General features: G+C 37.2%; 1 protein-coding gene and 1 long non-coding RNA gene across 9 annotated transcripts in view; one reads left to right on the top strand and one right to left on the bottom strand.

Moving 5' to 3' along the window:
- Window positions 1-15,809, bottom strand: part of LOC146397769 (uncharacterized) — a 119,093-nt gene that overhangs the window by 72,447 nt on the left and 30,837 nt on the right. The window lies entirely within an intron of this gene.
- The window catches only part of TBC1D23 (TBC1 domain family member 23), a 64,020-nt gene that overhangs the window by 30,054 nt on the left and 18,157 nt on the right, over window positions 1-15,809 (top strand). For 4 of the 8 annotated variants that reach the window (XM_084991596.1, XM_084991595.1, XM_021071308.2 and 1 more), the window contains exons 5-12: window positions 1,104-1,227; window positions 5,154-5,278; window positions 5,366-5,412; window positions 6,238-6,341; window positions 9,290-9,412; window positions 10,804-10,896; window positions 13,020-13,190; window positions 15,477-15,519. In XM_084991596.1, coding sequence (XP_084847722.1) covers window positions 1,104-1,227; window positions 5,154-5,278; window positions 5,366-5,412; window positions 6,238-6,341; window positions 9,290-9,412; window positions 10,804-10,896; window positions 13,020-13,190; window positions 15,477-15,519 — 830 coding nt within the window. Of the gene's footprint in view, window positions 1-1,103; window positions 1,242-5,153; window positions 5,279-5,365; window positions 5,413-6,237; window positions 6,342-9,289; window positions 9,413-10,803; window positions 10,897-13,019; window positions 13,191-15,476; window positions 15,520-15,809 lie in introns of all 8 variants that reach the window. The other 4 variants (XM_084991600.1, XM_084991598.1, XM_084991599.1 and 1 more) reach the window with 1 other exon arrangement.

The following is a 15,809-nucleotide window of genomic DNA, read 5'->3' as shown; positions in this document are numbered from 1 at the left end:
AAAAACAGTAGATGGAGGGTCATACCAAATCCTGGCATTGACCTCACATCTTAGTTTTGTAGAAACTATTTTTCATTATTCCCACCTGAATAGCATTTTAAAGCATTCTTTATCAGTGCTTTTATTGTAAAACTCTTGACATTCATTATCTTTTTTACATGAAGCCTTTTACCTTATTTCAATATTTTTTACAGCTTGCTTTTTTAGACTGTAATCTACCAAAATACCATTTGTTGAAATACTAAATTACATGTATGTGAAAGGGCAGTATGGCATAATGGTTTAATACCCAGTTTCTGTGTACAGGTCTTAGCTCCATCACTTCTCATCTCTAAAATGGGGGTGATAACAGTATCTTTCACAGAGTTACTTATAAAGCTAAAATGAGATAACTTTATCAAGTGTCTATTATAGTGTCTGGCACATGGTATTTTGTCAGTAAATATTGACTTTTAATATGATGGCCTGTACTTTGGGCTGTTTGTGTTTTTATTAGACACAGGGGAAGAAGGCAAGGAGTAGTACACTTACTCAGTTTTTGGCACCTCCCAGGATTGACTCTAAGCGCTGGTACCTAGGCCACTTCAACAGCTTCTAAGACTCTGGGTCCACTATTTTCACATGTTCATCTATGGCCATTTCAGACTTGTAAGGATTCCTGATTGAGTACATTAACTGTGAAGCTAACCTGAAGCCTTCCTAGGAGTTTCTTCTTATTTGGCAGCGAGGAATGGAGCTGGACTTCCTCAGGATTCTCCAAGTCTCCTTTTAGGATCCAAAACTTATCAGAATAACTTAAGTGGTCCCATGGTTTTCAGTGGTCCCTGTAGTCCTTCTCTTGAGTGCTACCTGGATTCACCTGGAAAGAATCTCCCCAAAGTTGGCTGTAGACCTGCTGTTTCTACAAAGTTTCAGTCAGATCAGGTATGTGAGGTGTTAGCAAGAGAACTCTGAACAGTTGTCACAGGTAGACTTGCTGTGAATGCTGTGGTGTTCAGTATTCTGAGGTAGGGAAGGGAGATGGGTATTGCGGGAGGATCAACTGCTGATATGATTATTTGTGATCTATTAATACAAGAAATCTTGCTTCTCTTGTCTTTTAGGGATTGTTCCCTGAAGGGAAGACCATTTCATCTTTTCCGATTACTCATCCAATACCATGAGCCTGAGCTTTGTTCTTTTCTTGATACAAAGAAAATTACTCCAGACTCCTATGCACTCAACTGGGTAATAAAGTGAAAGTAGGAACACTTAATGAAAAATAGCTTTCTATAAAACTATAGTTAGTTCCCCCCCCCCAAGGAAGAGAAAGAAAAGCCCTAAGTTATAGACCACTATTTAAACCAGAGGTGTAAAACTATTGGCACTTAAAAAATTTTTTTTTGCTTTTCACTTGAATTAATATGAAGTTTAGCCTTTTGTTTTACATATATATGTAAATATGTGTGACATATTCTTATGTGTATGTAATATATGTAAATATATGATATATATCAGTTCACTTTAAAACTTTCGTGTGATTAAATTGTTGATAGTATGTATGTATGTATAAGAATTGATATCCAGTCATGAGCAAAATGACTTAAGATTATCAAATGATTAATATAAAAGAATATAAGGTACACTTCAGTGCTCTGTCATCCTATATTTGTATTTTAAATGAGAAGTTTTATTCTAGGTTAATGGTTCTCAAACCTTTTGGTCTCAGGACCTCTTAAACTCAACATTTATTAAGGATTCATAGTTTATGTGAATTATTTTGGTTAGAAATTTTTTTGTGTGTGTGTCTTTTTAGGGCCACACCCACGGCATATGGAGGTTCCCAGGCTAGGGATCTAATCAGAGCTGTAGCTGCTGGCCTACACCACAGCCATAGCAACGCCAGATCCGAGCTGTGTCTGTGACCTACACCATAGCTCACGGCAACGCTGGATCCTTAACCCACTGAGCAAGGCGAGGGATCAAACCTGCAACCTCATGGTTTCTAGTCGGATTCGTTAACCACTGAGGCACAACAGGGACTCCAGAAATTTTAATAATTTATTAATTCATTTAGTAGTGATAAATTCTGTACATGTTGACATAAAGAGCCCATTTTTAAGTGAAAAATAATTGTGTTTTCCAAAAGGATGTCATTGAGAATAGTAAGATTTTGTAGTATTTTTGCAAATCTCATTATTTGGTTAGGTCATAGGCCAGATACATTCTCATATCTGCTTCTTTATTCAATTTGTGGTGATATTACATTTCATGTAGCCTTTGGAAAATTCATTTGTGAGAGAATGAATATGAAAAAGGCAAAGTCTAACCTGTATGATAAAAGTAGCTTTGACCTCACAGACTCCCCTGTAAATACTCTTGGGAAATTCCAAGCCTTCTTAGACCACATTTTGAGAACTGCTTTTCTAGATTAACTTGAAGATCTTTCTAAAACAGTGATCAAGTGCTAGAAGAATATGTTTAATCAAAAATTTAACACATTCAGGAGCTCCCGTCGTGGCGCAGTGGTTAACGAATCCGACTAGGAACCACGAGGTTGCAGATTCGATCCCTGGCCTTGCTCAGTGGGTTAAGGATCCGGTGTTGCCGTGAGCTGTGGTATAAGTTGCAGACCTGGCTTAGATCTGGCGTTGCTATGGCTCTGGCGTAGGCTGGCAGCTACAGCTCTGATTGGACTCCTAGCCTGGGAACCTCCATATGCTGTGAGAGCAGCCCTAGAAAAGGCAAAAAGACAAAACAAAACAAAACAAAAAAAACCCCCACATATTCATTGATTATATTTTGCCTAACTTTTTTTCAGAAAGGATTCCATTGCTGCCACTTACTGTGTGATTTAGTATACTTAACCTCTGAGCTTTGATTTCTAGAATCTGTAAAACAGTAATAATAGTTATCTATCTCAATCAGGAAATGGTGACCTCAGAATGCTAACTGGTTTCAGCTCTGGCATACTAAATCTTAGACTGTTTAACACCCTACACTCTAGTTCCCTCTGGGCTATAGTCTTGTCACTTGGAGTAGAATAAAATACCTATAAAATTTTAGTTTTTCTGAGATTCATTATGTTGTCATTAAATCCTCTTTTTTTTTTTTTTTTTTTTTTGTCTTTTTGCCATTTCTTGGGCCGCTGCTGCGGCATATGGAGGTTCCCAGGCTAGGGGTCGAATCGGAGCTGTAGCTGCCAGCCTACACCAGAGCCACAGCAACACAGGATCCGAGCCGCGTCTGTGACCTACACCACAGCTCACGGCAACGCCGGAACCTTGACCCACTGAGCAAGGACAGGGATCGAATCCACAACCTCGTGGTTCCTAGTCAGATTCGTTAACCACTGCGCCACGACGGGAACTCCTGTTGTCATTAAATCCTCTTATTTGTGAGAGTTCCCATTGTGGCTCAGTGGGTTACGAACCCAACTAGCATCCATGAGGATGTGGGTTTGATCCCTGGCCTCGCTCTGTGGGTTTAAAGATCCAGCGTTGCTGTGAGCTACAATGTAGGTCACAGACCTGGCTCGGATCCCATGTTGCTGTGTCTGTGGTGTAGGCTGGTAGCCACAGCTCCAGTTCGACCCCTAGCCTGGGAACTTCCATATGACACAGGTGTGACCCTCAAAAGCAAAAAAAAAAAAAAAACCACTTATTTTTATTGAAGTAAGAAACTTTCTTTTAAGCATTCTGATATTTTAATAGAGGTCTCTCTAATCACATCATACTTGGGAAATGGCATTTCTGTAGCCAGTACTCTGAATTAATACTCATTGCTGGTAGCAGGTTTTAACTGGTTACTGAAACAACCAGTTTTTCCTTGTTGATGCCCCAAATGGCTCATTCTTGCTACTGGTATCATGTCTATGGAATGGAGTCTTTTTTTTTTTTCCAATCATGAGATGAAACAAAACAAATTCTTAAACCCGGAGAACTCCTAACTATGAACAAAAACAGTGGTAGCTTTAGGTTAGCTAAGTGAGTTTAATGACCATACTTTGCTATTCTGTTTGTGTTTGCATATTCTGTATATGTAGTAATCTGTATTTGGAATAGAAATTTTAAGCAACTACAAAGAACATTAGAAGCATTATGTACTTCAAAAGCTTTGTAGTCAACAGTAAGAGCAGTTACATGGGCTGAAGAGCCTCAGGCCTTTTTTCTAATCCAAACACCACCACTCACTAGCTCTGTGATATTATTTAGGAAGGTTATTAATACAAGTCTGTTTTCTTACCTGTAAAATGGGGAGGAAAAAAATGTCTACTTTGAATATTAAAATAAGATATTTAATATTAGAGTTAAATATTAGAATATTAAAATTATTAAATTAAGTAATTTAATTTCTCTTCCCTTTTCTACAGAATATTAGAATATCAAATTAGAAATATTTAATAAAAGAATATTAAAATAAGAATATTAAACTAAAGAGATATTTAATAAAAGACTGGAGGCAGTAGTTTAGTACTCACTAAATATTCACTAAATGTATCTATTATGGGAGTTCCTTGGTGACCTAGTGGTTAAGAATCTGGCTGTTGTCACTGCTGTGGCACAGGTTTAGTGTCTGGCCCAGGAACTTTCACATGTCATGAGCACAGCCTGTCCCACAAAAAAAACAAAACACTGAGCTCCTGAAACCTATTGAGGAGCCTGAATGTTGTCTCATCTATTTCAAATGATATACAAGTAAGCTTGGGGAGTAATTTGCCTTTACATTGTCATTAAAATTTCATTAGTGCTCTTAAATTACCATACTTGATCTTTGCAATTACTTTGGAAGTACTTAACCTATAAACTCATGGGTAACTATATGCAAGTTATTATGCTATGGCAGATATGTTCTGGTTACTTTAGATATTCTAGATTAATTATCTTTCTCTTCACAACAGTGATTAAAGGTGGGTATTAGTATTCCTTTTTTAAAACAGAGATAGAAATGGAAGCTTTGGAGGTTAAGTGTCATGCCCTAAGTCACACAGCTAGAAGCTGGCTTCATTGGGCCTTGAATCCACATGCTTTGCCTCTGGATTACATACAATAAAATTACACATGAAATATAAGGTGCAGACAGTTTGATATAATGTTACACATTTGCCTTAATACTTTTAAAAGAACAAGTAATTTCCAATGATTTATATCTCTCATTTCATTTCCTCATTACAGCTTGGAAGCCTTTTTGCATGTTACTGTTCTATTGAAGTCACTCAGGCAATATGGGATGGATATCTACAACAAGCAGATCCATTTTTTATTTATTTCTTGATGTTAATAATCCTTGTTAATGCAAAGTAAGTATCAAGATGGTTAGATTTTTCTTCTCTTCTCAGGATGCTCTGTTAATATTTAACTCAAATTTATTTGATTCTCATTTACAGAGAAGTCATTTTAGCACAGGAATCTGACAGCAAAGAAGAAGTTATTCGTAAGTATCATCTAATATGGAGAAAACATTTCAAGTCACTTAATTTTCTAAAACTGTTTGCTCATCTATTAATTTAAGAGATTAGTCTAGAAGAGCTCTGAGATTCCATTCAACTCTTACACACTCTCCAGGTACAGACCTTGAAGACTGTTTCCCCTGATTTTGCCACCCTCATTCATTCCTTCTGTGTTGTGTTTTTTTCTTCATGATTTCAGTTCTTTTCCATGTACTGTTTCTTTGATTTCATTGTTCAAATAAATTGCCCTCCTCTCTGCTCTTCCCTTCTTTTTTCCTTAATTTACCTTGAGTACTCAGCTTTCATAAGTATCTCCATTGTTCAAATTTTGCTCCTCCTTTTGGGTTCTCCCCACTAGCCCCCACACAGATTTAGTTACTTCCTCTCTATATTCCCTGACACTTTGTAATGTCTGTGTTATAGTGTTTATCTCACTACATTATAATAATTTATCTTAATAACATTTGTTAAACAAGATGAAGTTCCTTAAGTCAGGAACCATTTCTTAGTCATTTTTTATTTCCAGGGACCCTAACATTTCATATGTGTTTGTTAAATAAATCGCAGTATTCCAGTCAAGGCTAATAAATTTGATTTGATTGCCTGACACCATCATTCACTAGCAGAATTTCATTAGCAGTTTCAACTCCTTTGGAGAAATCCACTTCACCCCAAGCAGTTTTTAATGGATCACTATTGAGAGTCCATTTATGTAGTTATAATGTTAAAGATATTCCAACCTTGATATATAAATCATTATTCTTCACAAACAAAAATGTTTTGATACTGTATTTGTAATCCTATTTCAGAGTTCTTGGAAAATACTCCATCCAGTTTGAATCTAGAAGATATAGAAGACCTTTTCTCTCTGGCTCACTATTATTGCAGTAAAACACCAGCTTCATTTAGGAAGGTATAAGCAGGAAGTGACTTCCTTCAGTATTTCATATTTTGTACATTGTTTTATGGTTTATGTTGTATCCACTTCAGTTAAAATACTCTAGATTGTCATTCTTTTCTTTTTGTATGTTATAGTTTTGTATGGTATTTTTCACTGTAAATACTCTCTGTAATGGGGTAACAGACATTTAAAAAGATAGTAAATAGGAGTTCCCTGGTGACTTGGTGGGTTAAGGATCTGGCTTTGTCACTGCTGTGGCTTGAGTCATTGCTCTGGTGTGGGTGTGATTCCCTGGCCCAGAAACTGCCTCATGCCACATATGTCTCCCCCCCGCCCCCAAAAAAAAGATAGTATACAAATATTGTAGCAACCAGTTTACTTCTACTCTCATTATTCTTCATCATTAGAAAACTGACTGTGAGGCACTTCTTAAATTTTTTTTTATGATATTGATTTTCATATTTTCTGTTATAGTTGATTTACAGTGTTCTTTCAATATCTCCTGTACAGCAAAGTTACCCAGTCATACATACATACATACATATATATATATATATATATGTATTCTTTTTCTCACATTTTCCTCCATCATGTTCCATCACAAGTAACTAGATATAGTTCCCTGTGCTATATAGCAGGATCTCATTGCTTATCCACTCCAAATGCAATTGTTTGCATCTGTTAACCCTGGGCACTTCCTAAAGTAATGCTTTCCTGGCTTTAAAAATCATATTACAGGAGTTCTCGTCGTGGCTCAGTGGTTAACGAATCCGACTAGGAACCACGAGGTTGCAGGTTTGATCCCTGGCCTTGCTCAGTGGGTTAAGGATCTGGAGTTGCTGTGAGCTGTGGTGTAGGCTGGCAGCTACAGCTCTGATTAGACCCCTAGCCTGGGAACCTCCATATGCCGTAGGAGCGGCTCTAGAAAAGGCAAAAAGACAAAATAAATAAAAATCATATTACAAAAATCAGATGGAGGATGTATAATTATGCCTCCTTTATCTGGAAGTCAGCTTTGTACAACTTAAATGATACTGAGCTGTCTTTTTTTTTTTTTTAACTTTTTTAATTTAAAAAAATTTTTGGGTCTATTTAGGGCTGCACCTGTGGCATATGGAGGTTCCCAGGCTAGGGTTTTAATTGGAGGTACAGCTCTTGGGCTATTGCACAGCCACAGCAACCCAGGATCCGAGTCGCATCTGCAACCTACACCACAGCTCATGGAAACACCATATCCTTAACCCACTGAGCGAGGTCAGGGATCGAACCTTCGTCCTCATAGATGCTAGTCAGATTCATCTGCACTGAGCCAAGATGAGAACGCCAAAAAATTTTTGTTTATAGTTGACTTACAATGTTCTGTCAATTTCTGCTGTACAGCAAAATAACCCAATCATACATATGTATGTTCTTTTTTTCACATTATCCTCCATCATGTTCCATCACAAGTGATCAGATATAGTTCCTTGGGCTATACAGCAGAATAGCATTGCTTATCCATTCCACATGCAATAGTTTGCATCTACTAACCCCAATGAGCTGTCTTTTAAACCAAAAAAAAGGGTCACTTAGCTCCATAGAGACCTAGAACCTTTCTCAGATTAGAAGAGTTCTTTCACTAGAGAATCTCATACTGAGTGACATGAGCCAGAAAGACAAAGACAAACACCATATGATATCACTTATAACTGGAATCTAATATCCAGCACAAATGAACATCTCCTCAGAAAAGAAAATCATGGACTTGGAGAAAAGACTTGTGGCTGCCTGATGGGAGGGGGAGGGAGTGGGAGGGATCGGGAGCTTGGGGTTATCAGACACAACTTAGAATAGATTTACAAGGAAATCCTGCTGAGTAGCATTGAGATCTTTGTCTAGATACTCATGTTGCAACAGAATAAGGGTGAGGAAAAAAAATGTAATCGTCATGTATACATGTAAGGATAACCTGACCCCCTTGCTGTACAGTGGGAAAATAAAAAAAAAAAAAAGAGTTCTTTCAAGAGAAGAAAACACCAGATTAGAAGCCCAAATATAGAGGCAGAGAACTCAAGAAATTGGAATGAAAGGGAGAAATACATTGATTTGTTTGGTCCTTCACTAAATACTGTTTGCATAGCTGTGAAATAAACAGTAAATACTGAAGGGAAAAAAAAAAAAAAAAAAGCCGGAATATAACTCTTAAGAAGCAAAACCTAGTAGTGGAGGAGACACATAAGTACCATTTATAAACAGTTTGTGACCTCAGGTGCTCATGAGAGCTTTATTGTCTTTTTTTTTAGGTGTCTACCATTATACTTTCTAGTTAGAAGTAATCATGTCACTGAAACTAAGATGAGGTTAAATTATGTTCAATATGGTGTGTTCAAGAGGCAGATAAAGGAAAACTTTTCAGAACATTTTCCCTCAAAACTAATTACTTGCAAAAGAGATTTGTTTCTAGGGACTAATTTCAGCTATTTTAATAATTGCCTGTATATATTACCTTTAGTTCCCCACTATGTTGGCTAAGTTAGATGCTGGGATACTGATTATGATATTGAATGAAAAGAGTCTTATCCTTTTCTTCTCAGTTTTTTAAGAGAATAGCTTTTATTCTTCAGACATAGTAAATCTGCACTAGCAGTTGCTAATTAGAATAGGCTATAACAGTATATTTTGCAATTTATGCCATATTTTTCTTATTAAAATATAAAAAGTTGTGAGTAGCCATCTAAAAATTTAATGTTTAAATGTAGGTAATAGTATAGAAGATAGCTGTGTATCAATGTTGTTTTTTTTCTTAGTCTTTCATTTTGTGTGAACTCATAACAAGACTTTGTATGTAGCCTTTTTGTAGCTTTTAGCCTGTAAGGTTGAGAAATTTTTACATTTTATCTTGGTCTATTAAGAATAGTTTTAGGAAGAAAGTTTGATTTTATTTTTTCTTTATAATGTTTTAAAAATTCCTCTTCATACAGGATAATCACCATTTATTTGGTAGTACTTTGTTGGGGATTAAAGATGACGATGCTGATCTGAGTCAGGCTCTGTGTTTGGCCATCTCTGTGTCAGAGATCCTTCAAGCAAATCAGCTTCAAGGAGTAAGTAAAAAAAAAAAAAATCCCACTGTTTGGTCAGAGGACTGTCCCCTTCAAAATGCAAGAAATCAAAAATTTCCTCCCTGTTGAGTCTCACAAAATTAATTTACTGTAACAGTGTAGCTTTTATTTGAATGATTAATATTTTAAATCTTCTGTCCAGATGTTCATTTTTAAACTGCCAGCTTATGTGTTATTTTAATTGTCAAGAACTAGTTATTTTCGATACCAATTTTTGTAAATTGCTGTATCTTTTTTCATATTTTAGCAAAGCAACTGAATGTTGTATAAAGTACTTGAAAGGGTGAGTTTAGCCTTTAACAGTTAAATTCTGGGTACTTATACAGCTAATTAAATTATATGGTTTAATGCCTTTTGGTATGTTACAAAGGAGAATTGAAGATATACCTAGTTCTGTCTTTTGCTGCCTCATGAAATCTGATGAGCCAGTTTTTTCAATGTATGTTCTTTATTCCTAATAGTGTAACAGTTAACCATATGCGTGTGTGTTTGGAAGGTGGGATGTATTTCAAATATGGAGAGAAAAGGAATGGACATGGAAAGACAGGTCTTTTGTGATAGATCTTTTAAAAACAAGCACCTCACATGTTTTTGTTTTTTTTCTTTTTTCTTTTTTTTTTTTTAGGGCTGCCCTTGAGCATATGGAAGTTCCCAGGTGAGGGGTAGAATCAAAGCTACAGCTGCCAGCCTATTCCACACCAACTCTGAATCTGAGTCACATCAGCGACCTACCCTACGCAGGCTCAGATCCCTCGTTGCTGTGCTGTGGTATATAGGCCAGCAGCTACAGCTCCAATTTGACCCTAGCCTGAGAATTTCCGTATGCCATGGGTGTGGCCCTAAAAAGCACCCCCCCCATGCAAATCAAGACATGTAATCCAGTTTAAAGAGACTACGTGAACTTCTTCAGTTCAGACTGGCATTGGAGAACCTCCACTCACCCGCAAAAGATACTTAATCCTTATGTGAATTGAATTGTTGTTAAGTTTGTGGGTTTATTTGCAAAAATAGGAATTGTTTCTACATCTGTGTGTATAACTATATAGTGTTTTTACAAGTGTTTAACATGATTGATATTAAATTGTTAAATTCCAATATTATTAGTTTTATAGCTCAAACTAACATTTTCCTACTATGTATTTTAACACTGTCTAGTCAAGAACAGTATATACAAAATATTTTAACAGTTTTAAATGAATAAAATTAGTTGAGATCTCAAGGTTATTTTCTGGCGTCTGTAATGTGTGGGTCCTCCTAGTTATATGTGAGATCCAATTTTTAATAAATATGTTTCCCCTCCTTTGGTTAATTGTCATATTATGAAAATGTGCCTCTCATGGCAAATTCTATTATGTCAAATGTTTCCCTTTTAGGAAGGAGTCCGGTTCTTTGTGGTGGATTGCCGTCCTGCGGAACAGTATAATGCTGGGCATTTATCAACTGCTTTCCACTTAGATTCAGATCTGGTTAGTATAAATGCTGATTAAAATTTTTTGAAAAGTAAGAGAAGAAATTGATTTTTTTTCTTTAGTCCATAAATAAATATACATGTACCAGACTGGAGATGTTTTTTCTTTCTGCTTTAAGGAAGGAGTCTCTGCCCCTATAAAAGTATTGCTCTCCAGTTTCCTTTTCACCTAGGACACCCTTTTGTTATCATAAAGGATAGATGAAAGCACTGTTAACCATGGCTTACTGTTGGTTATCATTGTTATGTCAGTAAATTCTAAACTTCATACTGTGAGCTACCTGATGTAGCACTTAGCATAGTGCTTTGCGCCTGGTAAGTATGAATATTAGCTCGTGTTATGATTGGATAATCTGAAAGTTTTTACTATAAGCCTTTTTTCGTCATGAGTACTTATGCGTATAATAAACTAATATTTAGTAAGGGTAGTGTCTGCTGTATAAGAGCTCAGTTGTTAAAATTGCTGTCTTAAGTTCACTTTAATTGAAGGAGTAGATGAAGTTGATAATTAAATGTCAGAGATGCTTAGAATATTTGGTAGGACAGGGACTAACATCATTTAAGCCCTTCTGGGGTTATTAGAGCCTCAGGGATGGGGAATTCAGAGGAGTAACTTCTTTTGCTGACTATGCTATCTGCCCTTCTTCCCAACTTGTCCGAAACAGTTGACACTGAGGCTGAAATGGCATGTAGAAGGGTCTAGGCAGTGTTAAGAGGAAACTCACGGAAAAATGGAGGTAGAACAACGCAGAGGGTTTGGGATGCTACAGGTGAAGAAGGCGATCCTGGCTTGTTTGCATCCTGAAAGTGAACTATGTGCCTTTCTCTTTCTTGATTCATCCAGGAGGAACTAGATGGTTCTTTTATGCTTATTTTAAAATTTTATTCAGATTCATTAATAACTTGATTTTTCCTTAAAAAAAAAAACAAAACAAAAACAAAAAACCAAAAATATCTCAGAGATGGGGTTCCCATCATGGCTCATCAGTAATGAATCTGACCAGTATCCATGAGGATGGGGTTTGATCCCTGGCCTCAATCAATGGGTTAAGGATCCGGTGCTGCTGTGAGCTGTGGTGTTGGTCACAGACGTGGCTTGGATCCCAAGTTGCTGTGGCTGTGATGTAGGCCAGCAGCTACAGTTCTGGTCAACCCCTAGCCTGGGAACTTCCATATGTTGCTGGTACAGCCCTAAAAAAACAAAAAGAAGAAAAAAAGAAGAATGTCTCTAAGTTAACAATTACATCATCTCGGTTTAACCTTCCAGACCTTTTATATATAAATATATACTACTTGTTCACTTTTTTTTTCACTTGATTTTTTCATTTGATAGTTCACTGGCATTTTCACTTCACAGTTTCTTGGAGATCTTTTCATTTAAGCACATTCTTTTTAATGGCTGTATAGTGGTCCATGGTACAGATGGACAATAATTTATTGCCTGAAAAGTTAACGGCTTCTACTGTTTCTGACTGTCCTTTAAGAAATACATGATGGGCCAAGTAAGTAGAAACTAAAAAATATAGCTTGTTTTGATGTATTGTTTTTGTTACGGACCCTTCCGCTCAGTGTTAAACTTTTCTTGTCATGATATCTAAAGACACTGAAGCATGTTTAGAAAACAAATAGCAAAAACATTTTTTTCCATTAGCATATTTTCTTTGCATAATTTAATCTGTGAATTTCAGCTTTTATTTTCTGATGTGTTATAGGTACATTCATACATATTTTCTTTTCTCTCAGGGATTTTATTTATAAGAGCCTTCACTTTTTTTTCTTTTTCATGGTGGCAATTTAAATATTGTGGGTTTTTTTCTTGGAAAAATATTTCAAGTTTTGCTAATGTATAAGAAACATAAGTTGTTCCTTTCGTGGCGCATCGGAAACTAATCTGACTAGGAACCATGAGGTTGCAGGTTTGATCCTTGGCCTCACTCAATGGGTTAAGGATCTGGCATTGCCGTGAGCTGTGGGATATAGGTCGCAGACGCAGCTTGGATTTGGTGTTGCTGTAGCTCTGATTTGACCCCTAGCCTGGCAACCTCCATATGCCGCAGGTGAGGCCCTAAAAAAAAAAAAGAAAGAAAGGCTTGCTGCATTAAATTTTTTTCAATTGTCTAGATGCTCCAGAATCCATCCGAGTTTGCACAGTCAGTAAAATCCTTGCTGGAAGCGCAGAAGCAGTCCATTGAATCCGGCTCCATTGCTGGCGGGGAACACCTTTGTTTCATGGGCAGTGGCAGAGAGGAGGAAGACATGTATATGAACATGGTCCTGGCACACTTCTTACAGGTACGTTGACAGTTGACAGTTTTAGTTGATTATTGCTGCCACCTTTAAGATATTCTTAGAGGTAATTTTGTGCTGTTATCTACGTTGTCAAATTTATCTGTATTTTTTTTTAATACCTTAATGGTTTTGTGTCATGCCAAAAAAGGTCTTCTCCCCCAGATTTTTCTCACATGCTTATATGATTTATTTTTATTTTATTTTATTATGTTATATTTTTTTAGGGCCGCTCCCTGGGCATAGGGAGGTTCCCAGGCTAGGGGTCCAGTCGGAGCTACAACTGCTGGCCTACGCCAGAGCCACAGCAACGCCAGATCCGAGCTTTGTCTGCAACCTACACCACAGCTCATGGCAACGCCAGATCCTTTACTTACTCAGCAAGGCCAGGGATTGAATCCGAAACCTCATGGTTCCTAGTCAGATTCGTTGCTGCTGCACCATGTCAGGAACTCCTGATTTATTTTTTATGTTAAATCTTGGGCCATCTGGAATTATTTTTGTGTAAGAAGTAAGGTAGGAATCAAAAAAAATTTTTTTTTTCCCAAAATAGCTAACCAGTTATGCTGTCAACTTGAAATACCACCACTTAAGATATACTGAATACTCAATGCCTCAGGGTCTGTTTCTGGATTATTCTGTTGCATCCTTTTCTCTTTTTTTTTAATCTTATTGCCTTTTCTAGGGCCGCTCCCGCGACACATGGAGGTCCCAGGCTAGGGGTCTAATTGGAGCTGTAGCCACCAGCCTATGCCAGAGCCACAGCAATGCCAGATCCGAGTCTGTGACCTAACACCACAGCTCATGACAACGCCAGATCCTTAACCTACCGAGCGAGGCCAGGGGTCCAACCTGCAACCTCATGGTTCCTAGTCGGATTACTTTCCGCTGTGCCACGACGGGGAACTCCTGTTGCATCCTTTTCTATGTCTGTTTATGCCCTAGTACTTTTTACAGTTACTCTGTAATTCATTTTATTTATTTATTTATTTATTTATTTTTGTCTTTTTAGGGCTGTACTCACAGCATATGGAGGTTCCCAGGCCAGGGGTCGAATCAGAGCTGTAGCTGCTGACCTACACCACAGCCACAGCAATTTGAGAACCTAGCCGTGTCTGTGGCCTGTACCACAGCTCACGGCAGTGCCGGATCCTTAACCCACTGAACCAGGCCAGGGATTGAACCTGCGTCCTCATGGATGCTAGTCAGATTCCTTTCCCTGAGCCACAACGGGAACTCTTTATAATTTTAATATCTTCACTTTGAAGTCAAATAAATATACATGTTTATCATGACTTTTAGCCACCTTTTCTTTTTGTGTTTGAATGTTGTCTTCAGCAGAACTAATTTGTATTAGTGATTTTATACAACTTGTCCCTTTACCTTCTCCAGAAAGCCTCACTCAGTGATGGTTCTTTCTTTATAAAAATAGTTGTTTATTAGGTATTCTCTGATAGTTTATACATTAAAGTCTTCACTTTGTGTGACCCAAAACTATACAATCAGGAAGATAGTAGAGACAGTAGGTATGGTGATTCACAAGCCACTCAGTTTGTATCCATTTTATTGGGAGTCTGGTTTGAGGAAATTGGTCTAAAGGACAATCTTTGAAAGACAAAATCAGAGAATAAACAAGGTGTTTGGGGGAGGTATTATAAGGTAACTTTATGCCTTACTGGAGGAAAGATTTTAGAATCTTATACAGAATAACAAAAAATAGGGACTCAGAGTTCCCGTTATGGCTTGGCAGGTTAAGGACCCAGCTTTGTCTCCGAGGGGATGTAGGTTTGATACCTGGCCCAGATATCTCTCTTTCTTGTGTCTTTGTCATCACTGTTTAGATTTATTAATTTTTAGTAGTTTGTAAACTGTTAGTGTTCTATCATTTCTTCTTCATAATTAGCTGTAATATTTTTTTATATTTCCTTTTCATAAAGGACCCAAAGTGTTTTTGAAAGCTTTTAAAAATCATTCTGGTTACATCTGAAAATACAAAATTGAACTGATTTTGGTTTGACTCTCTATTGCACTGTTACAACTATAATACAGATAAAATCACACTCTTGTTAGTAGCCATGAAGTTTTTCCCTTTTTCCCACCCAGGCGCCAGAACTTACAATACACAAGATAAACGTATGTACTTCTCTGTGCCAAAGTCCAAAATGTCAAAGAAAGGAAAAAATTCCATAAATTAATATCTAACTATATTACATTTGTCAGTGCTTATAGAACTATCAGAAGTTTTAATTAAATTGCATTTTGGAATAATTAAAATTTTATTTTCCATTTCAGAAAAATAAAGAATATGTGAGCATTGCCAGCGGAGGATTTATGGGTAAGGTTCTTTTGTTTGTTTGCTTTTTAGGGCCACACCCTCAGCATGTGGAGGTTCCTAGGCTAGGGGTCTAATTGAAGCTACAGCTGCCAGCCTACGCCACAGCCACAGCAGTGCCAGATCCAAACCGTGTCTGAGATCTACACCACAGCTTATGGCAATGCCAGATCCTTAACCCACTGAACGAGGCCAGGGATCAAACCCGCAACCTAATGGTTCCCAGGCAGATTCATTTCCACTGTGCCACGACAGAGACTCCTGTTTTGTTTTTTAATTTTTTATGGCTGCAT

The sequence above is a fragment of the Sus scrofa genome, chromosome 13 (genome assembly GCF_054392235.1).
Source record: "Sus scrofa isolate SSC_HxYL_T2T_F1_AM1 chromosome 13, Sscrofa_HxYL_maternal_Yorkshire_Landrace_v2.0, whole genome shotgun sequence".
Classification (NCBI taxonomy): Eukaryota; Metazoa; Chordata; class Mammalia; order Artiodactyla; family Suidae; genus Sus; species Sus scrofa.
Note: the sequence above shows the minus strand (reverse complement) of the source record. Positions and strands in the feature narration are given on the sequence as shown.